Source organism: Phoenix dactylifera, chromosome 14 (assembly GCF_051530095.1).
Source record: "Phoenix dactylifera cultivar Ajwa chromosome 14, Ajwa_hap1_PhDact_Kaust_v1.1, whole genome shotgun sequence".
NCBI lineage: Eukaryota > Viridiplantae > Streptophyta > Magnoliopsida > Arecales > Arecaceae > Phoenix > Phoenix dactylifera.
In genome coordinates, this window is record NC_143203.1 from 1,698,828 (window position 1) to 1,707,201 (window position 8,374).

Sequence of the window (8,374 nt, forward strand, 5' to 3'; positions counted from 1 at the left end):
AGAGCCGAGATTCCGAGCTTCCTCTTGTGCTCTCAACAGAAGCGACCTTCTCTTCTCAACAGGAACCTCCTCTTGTGTAGCACTTGAACAAACTAAAAATTAAATTGCTAGAAGAGCACTTTAGAAGAGAGAAATAATAGCAGTAGAGAAGGAGAGAAGGAGAGGTTTGGTGTGGTGAGAATGAGGGAGGAATGGGCTATTTATAGAAGCCCAAAATTTTTTTTTTCCAAAATACCCCTCAATTCAGCCGTTATTGGACTGTTGGGAGGGGTAAAATGGACTTTTTCCCGAAAATAGCCGTTGGAAACGGCTATTTTCCTCCTCCCTCCAGACGGGCCGTGCCGGCACGGCACGGCCCGTCTGGAGCTGTTGCGGGCCGTGCCAGGCACGGCCCGTTTGAAGCCGTTGCGGGCCGTGCCTGGCACGGCCCGTTTGCGCCCGTTACGGGCCGTGCCTGGCACGGCCCGTGGCGTGCCGTGCCCGGCCCGGCCCGCCAATAGACGGGCCTGGGGCCGGGCCGGGCTGGCGTTCCGTGCTGGACGGGCCGTGCCAGGCACGGCCCGCTTCATAAGCGGGCCGGGCCAGGCACGACCCGTTTAGTCCTTTGGCCCGGTGGGCCTGGGCCGGGCCGGCCCGGCACGGCCCGTTGCCCAACACTAATCTGGAGGCCGAGTAGACCTAGTAGAGCGCCTAACATCAGTAGGTAAGAATGTTGGAGCAGCCTCCTCAGAAATAGTATGTAGAAGATTCTGAGTTGATAACATCCAGCATAGGAACAACAGTGGTAGCAGGGTCAGAACTGACAACATTGTGCTCCACTGGAGGTGAAGAAATTGCAGGGGGAGCCGCAGCTATGGTGGGTGCAGTACTGGGGCGAGTATAAACCAAACCGGTTTAAAACGTCCAGATGGAAGGGTTGCAACATCAATAGGAGGCAAGACAGCAACAAAATCAATAGTTAAGAAATCCGAAACTGGATTAGTGGCAAAAAAGACTGATTTTCAAAGAAAATCACATTCCGAGACACCCACATTCTCTTAAGAGCTGGATCATAACACAAGAAGCCCTTTTGAGAAGGACTATATCCCATGAAGGCACATTGGACTGACTGTGCAAAGAGCTTGTGTCGTTCATGTGCTGGCAAGTGAACAAAGCACACACACCCGAAGATATGAAGATCCTGGTACTGTGGATCCTTGCCAAAGAGCCGCAAATGAGGAGTGTCCATGCCCAAGACTAGAGAGGGCAGCCTATTAATAACATAGACGGTAGTAGAAAGTGCTTCTGTCCAAAATTTGGAAGGGACGGAGGACTCAAGGAGCAAGGTCCGAGTAATGTCAAGCAGGTGCCTATTATTTCTCTCGGCAACCCCATTTTGTTGGGGTGTATAAGGACATGTCCGTTGGGAAAGAATACCTTTCTGCTGCAAGAAGTCCAGAAAATCAGAGGATACATACTCCCCACCTGAGTCTGTTCGAAAAGCTTTGATGCAAGTGGAAAACTGATTCTCCACATAAGCTACAAAATTCTTGAAGGTAGAAAAAACTTCTGACTTGGAGCGCAGAAAATATAGCCAAGTGAATCGGCTGTAATCATCGATGAATGTGATAAAATATTTATATTTTGCACGAGAAGGAACTGGTGTGATACCCCATACATCACGGTGGACAATCTCAAACACTTTTTCTGCTCTACTACCATGTAAAGGAAAAGGGAGAGTTTTGCTTTTTGCCGAGTTTGCAAGAAGAACACTCAATAGGAACAGAACAAAAGATTCTTTATTTCCCAAGTCTCCATATTTCAATAAATAATTTAGAATACAAGTGTTTGGATGGCCCAAACGTCAGAGCCAAACCTCACTCTTACTACAAACGGTGTTACTAGCAAAAGACAGCACATCAGTAGGCTTATTTTGAGTGATCTGTAGAGGAAATGTCTCCCAATCTTAGGCCCCTTCACTATCACCTTGCCCGACCCCTGCTCCTGCACGATACATCTATCACGAGAGAAAACCACAGCACAACTATTGTTAACTAACTGTCCAACAGAAAGAAGATTGACAGATAACCCAGGAGCGATAAGCACTTCATTGAGTGCAGCAGAAATATCTCCAACAGCAGTAATAGGAATTGTGTTTCCACTAGCAGTTTGGATATGTGAATTGCCATGATACTTTCGAATATTTTGAAGCATATCAGGGGTCCTAGTCATGTGATTTGAGACACCAGAATCAAGGAACCAAGACTTAGAAGAGTCATAGAAATTACCTTGAAGACCCAGAGTAGAAAAAGCAGAGTTAATCATCTGCTGCATCATGGCTGGAGTTATGGATGTAGCAGATGTAGAGGATTCTTCACACAATGAAGTAGAAGAGGCAGCAGACTCCACTGAGATTTGATAAGCCTTTGGCTTGGAAGGACGGATGGGGCATTCTTTGATGATATGATCATTTTTCTTGCAATAATTGCAGAATTTCTTGCTGCAATTTACAGCAATATGGCCATATTCTTTACAGCTATAGCACTGAACCGTGCTCATATTTCTTGACCTGGATGCAACTGGAGGAGTGTTGCTGGCATCTTTCTCCAAGAGAGCCTGAGTAATTCCCCTCTGTTCTGCACGCAGCAGCTCTCCTAGGCAAACAACCAGAGAGGGAGGGACCTCCCTGTTAAGCAAGGCAAATCTAGTAGCTTCAAATTCAGGATGCAAGCGCATGAGAAATTGATCCCTTTGGCTCGTGGCATGGACTTGGTGTACAGCAGCCAAGCCTTCTGCAGGAACTTTTGCTTGAATAAGGCCAGAATCAACAATGCCAGAATACTCGGTCCGTAGATTAAGAAAATCTGAGTAATATTTCTGAATTGACAGATTGCCTTGAGAGAAATTGGCAATCTCCAACTCAAGCTGATAGCGCCTAGCATTGTTGTCATGATTGAACACAAGTTTGAGGTAATCCCACATCTGTTTTGCAGTGGAATATGGATGAAGACTCAGAACTATATGAGAGTCAACAGACCCGAGAATCCAAGAACGAATTCCTGCATCAGTGGCTATCCATTCAGCCCTTTTTTCAACCTCAGTTTCTGCTGGGAGCTTCATGGAGCCATCAATATAGCCCCACAGCTTTTTACCTTGAAGAAGAGTTTGAAACTGAAACTCCCAAGTCGAATGATTCCTCCCTGTGAACTTGATGCAGACAACTTCATGCTTCTCCTTGATGACAGACAGAAGACCAGAATGCTTTGAACCAGGACTAGGACAAGAAGCTCCACAAGCTAAGAGATTTTCGAAGAAAACTAGGAAGAAGTGGCTCTGATACCATGTCAGAATATTTTAGATACCTTGCTCCTAGGCTCTCTTTCCATTAAATAGAGGATTCAAAATAGCTATACATGGAAAGTAAATCAAGGAGAATTAGCCATCCCTGATTCCTAGCTATCACCTATAATTACATAGCTATATTAGGACAGCTATGCATGGAAAGTAAATCAAGGAGAATTAACCATCCCTGATTCCTAGTTATCACCTATAATTACAGCTGTTATCTCTAAATAATTACAGAATAATTACAGAGTTAATACTCCTAATTGTGCTGCTCACGTGACAAGCTTAAGGGTCCCTTGCTTGGTGCAATGGTAGAAGGCTTGGGATGACAAGCAAGGGTTCAAGTCGTGGAGCAGCTATTTTGTGGAAGAAAAAACAAAACTAAAAGTTAGGTTTGCCCCTAGTCTGCCCCTCCTGGGACCCTTAATTGTCGGGATCATAACGATATTGATCTTTTTATTTTCATTTTTAGCTTGCTCCATGGAACCATTGCTCATATGACACATTTGCATAATTCTTCTATATCGGACTTCTCTTGTAACCCATATCATGACACGTTTAATTGAATGATCTATTAAGGCATATGCCAAAACTATAATGCTAAAACTTTGTTCATTATTTGGCCCTTAAGATCATGCGAGTCTGTTCCAATTTCTGAAACTTGTGAGATTTTGGACCTTGATATGTGTATATATGCTATATTCTAGACAACCATGTAATTCTTTTTGCCTTGTGATACAATAATGTTTATGCCATTTGTTTGGTACAGCTGATCATTTAGGCCCTGTTTGGGGGAGCTGTTGGCAGTAGAGCTGTTGGAAGTAGAGCTGTTGGAAGTAGAGCTGTCTGAAGTAGAGCTGTTATAAAAAGCTGTTTGTTGTTTGGTAACTATATTTTTAAAGTGCTGTGGCACTTTAACATATGTTTGGTAAACAAACTGAGAAAGTACTTTTATATGACAAAATTACCATAAAGGACATTGCATAGTATTATACAATAGAGCATGATAAAACATAACATATATTAATACATAATATACGATATAGTATAATATTACTGTAATATAAAATATTATTATTATAATATAGTAATATGATATTGCATAGCATAGCATAATGGTAATATAATTATTAGTATTAATTAATTTCTCATAATATAACATAATATTAAATTATTTAAAATAACATATTAATGTATTATGATATAAGGTAATATAATATAATATGTATAGTATAATACAATAATAAAGGTATAAAATAATATATTATTAGTATAAATTAATTTTTCATAATATAACATAATATTAAATTATTTAACATTACATATTAATGTATTATGATATAATGTAATATAATAATATATTTATAGTATAATACAACAATAAATAACTATTTATCTGTTTAATAGATTATCTTTTTATTTAACTATTTGCAATGGCGACAAATTCACCGTACTTATCAATATCATAAGGATCAGATTATTTGCCACTCACTCATTATTTTTCTTTATATTTATTTATTTATACGTTCATTCGTATATATATTTTTATTTATGCATTTATTTATTTATTATTTTATCCATTGAAATATATTTATTTATTATCTTATTTATTTATTCATTCATTCATTCATTTATATAAATATTTATTTATGCATTTATTTATTTATTTATTTATTCTTTTCTTTTCTTTTCTTTTCTTTTATTTTATTTCCTTTTCTTTTTTTTTTCCTTTTCTTTTTTTCTTCTCTTCTTCTCCTTCCTTCCTCTGCCCCCTTCTCCGTTCTTCTCCTCCCGCGCACCCGGCAGCACCGGAAGGGGGCCAGGCCACGGCGGCCGCGGGAGGGGGCCGGGCCGTGGCCGGCGGCAGTCTCGGTGGCCGACGGCGCCGGAGGGGGTGCGGCCCTACGGCGGCGGGGGAGAGGGACGGGGTGCAGCGGCGGGGGAGAGGGAGGGGGTGCGGCACTGCAGCGGGGAGACACTGCAGCGGCGGGGGAGAGGGAGGGGGTGCGGCGGCGGGGGAGAGGGAGGGGGTGCGGCACTGCAGCGGCGGGGGAGAGGGAGAGGGAGGGGGTGCGGCGGCGGGGCACTGCAGCGGCGGGGAAGAGGGAGGGGGTGCGGCGGCGGGGGAGAGGGACGGGGTGCGGCGGCGGGGGGGAGGGAGGCACAGCAGCGGCAGCGGCGGCGGTGATGCGGGGGGGAGGGGTGGGGGTGCGGGTGGGTTGGGAGGTGGTTTGGGAGAGGAACAGGGCCGGGGGGAGGGGGGGCGGGTCGGTTGGGAGAGGAACAGGCGGTGAGGAACCTTTTTTGGGGAGGAATTTTTTTTTTACATGGGGGTATTTTGGTCAAAAATACAGCTTTCCGAAAAAGCTGAAAACAGCATTTTCGGAAAGCTCCAAATTGGAGCTTCCTTCCAAAAGCTGTTTTCAGCTTCCCGCAAAAGCTGAAACAGCTTTTCAAAAAAATTACCAAACACCATTTTTTAGCTAAAAGTACTTTTGGAGGGCCAGAAAGTGCTTTTTGGCCCTCCAAAAGCTCCCCCAAACAGGGCCTTAGAATCTTGTAATGCTAAAATTTAGCAGCTTTAATGCGCACACTCTCCCTGCGTGTATAGACTTGAGGCCAGTTTTACTACATTATTTTGAACAAGTGTCTGTTAAGTTCTTGATCAAAAAATCACTTTTTTTTTCTTCTTGTTTATAAATAGATCTTCTTATTTTTGATCTCATTATTGCCTTCATGCATATTTGATGGTTCATTATATGTATTTCAGGAAGGTGAGGCTACAGTGTCTCTAAGGGAGGTCTTACTTCAGTTTCCAAGTGACTGCCCTACAGCTCCAGCCAAGGATATCTCCCCGCACCTGTTTTTCATCTGTCTCTTGCATTTAGCTAATGAGCACTGTTTGAGCATCCATGATCGTCCGAGCTTAGATGAGCTTGACATCCACATTCCCTCTGCTGCACTCGTGAAGTTATGTTCAAATTAGCAGCTCACATTTCCACATACCAAGCTACAGCATATCACTTATATTTTAACACTGAGCCACAAAATGTATGTTCTACTGGAACTCGAGGTTTATGATGTGCTCATATGAAATCAAGCATGCGTTGTTTTCATATGTATTTCGTTTACTTCATGTAAGCTGCTTTGGTTTAGTGTGTCAGACTAAGGAATGACTTCATGGAGCTGTCAAGGGCCACTTGTATTTGTCATTGAGATCTGAGATTAGTTAGACTTGGCAAGCCATTGTTGTAATGTGAAGTATTGTTTTAAAGCTGCTTCTTAGGATAAGTTTAAAACACATTGCAAATTATATGCAGCATAATTTGCTCATGGTAGCAGGATCCATCAACAAACTCCTTGTGTACTAAACATACAGGGTTTATAATGTGAGAGGGCTGGAGTTGGGCCAGGTGGGGCTGGAACTACGAAGCCTCCCTACTCGTCCTGATGTTTGTCATGTTGTCAAACTAGATATTACATTCCCACAGGCTTTATAATCAGAAGCGGTCGGTCTCCATCCTAATCTTGTTGAGAAACGGTTGTGCCATGAAAGATTGAAAGCGATTCTGCAGTGTATCCATCTGCTGCTTCACACACATTCCCATGCTTCCCGGTTTTTTTTTTTTTCTTTTTGGCTGGGAATAGATGAGGAAAGTCCCAACCCATAGGAGAAGAGGTACCTCTACTTCTCTAGGATTTTTTCTCAAGAAGGTTCGTGGAAAGTTGAATATTTTGAAGGATAACATCACTCGAAACCTGAAACTTTGGCCCCTTGCTTTAGACGGGTTGTGACTATGGAGCTAAAGCTCGGTTTATACCCTTCCCCTTTATTTCATTAGGGGTGCAAATGGGTCGGGTTGGGTTGGATCCTGAGTGACCTCGATCCGATCCGATTTTTTGTCCGGATCCTAATTTTGGACCCAGATCCGATCCAGTTGAAGATCGGCTCGGGTCAGGTCGGGTCGGATTTTGGTTGGGTCCGGTCCGTGTTGGGTCGGGTCGGGTCGACCCGGGATAATTGACATATGGGCCTTTGATTGGTTAGACTTTGCTGTTTATTCCTTGTTGACTGAAAGTTTAATTCATGTCTCATGATTTAATGGTTTATTATTTTAGTTCTTGGCGCCATATACATTTATATATAATTGTTTGCAGTATGGATATAAATGTTAGAAAAAAAAAATGAGCCAAGAAAGAATAATGCCACAAACACTCTTCCTTATTTGTGCAATTAAATAGGAATATCATAACAATTCACCAAGTAACAATAATCTTCCACAATCAACATAAGTAATCAACAAATAAGATAATCAAGTAACCCATGAACAAGAGGCACCACAATTTTAAATCTGGAAAACCTTTCGATATGAAGCGAAAAACCATAGTCTAGTCCAGCTAAAATCCTTCACCATTTAGAATAATAAGATTACAATTCATCCTTTCTAGTTTAACAAGAGGCTACCCAAACATCGCTAAGATCGGATCTTAGCTTCAACAATATGAACATTCATCATCAATAAGATAATAATAAACAACCAAATAAAGGGTGAGTCTCGCCAAATGTGGATGCTTGAAATATCCAATAGAGAAAGCTTTTCAAAGATCCAAACCGTTCAATTTGTATCTATTATTGATAGGAACAAGATATTAAAATTTTATCAAAATCGGTGAAAAATCAGTAATTTGATCATCTGGTAAAGTAGCACATTTTTTTTTAATTTTCTGTTTTCACCGTCAGACCTTTTCTTTGTTTGTTTTCTATTTTTGTTATCACTATTGCAGCTCTCTCCAAACAAGACAAAAATGGCTTGTGAAAGAAAACACTCGAAATGAGCCACATGCACCACTTCTTCCTTTTCTCTCTGTCCTTTTTTTTTTTAATTAAATGATGCGGGTCCCACCTGAAGAGGGTGCACACCAACAAATCTCCCTCCCTTGTCTCATATGGGGGATTCCACCAAGCCTACTTTAGAAATAAATCTCCCCCTCCTCACTTTTGTGGGGAATTCTACCAAGCCCACTTCTCTCTATAATAATATTTTTTTTC

The 8,374-nt window shown here is 42.0% G+C and overlaps 1 protein-coding gene across 3 annotated transcripts in view; it reads left to right on the forward strand.

Moving 5' to 3' along the window:
• Positions 1-6,672, forward strand: part of LOC103710834 (condensin complex subunit 2) — a 43,007-nt gene extending 36,335 nt beyond the window's left edge. For all 3 annotated transcript variants that reach the window (XM_008796735.5, XM_088710291.2, XM_039118973.3), the window contains exon 13: positions 6,095-6,672. In XM_008796735.5, the coding sequence (XP_008794957.3) occupies positions 6,095-6,310 (216 nt within the window). In that variant the 3' untranslated portion in view covers positions 6,311-6,672. The remainder of the gene's footprint in view (positions 1-6,094) is intronic.
• The last annotated feature ends 1,702 nt before the right edge of the window (positions 6,673-8,374 follow it).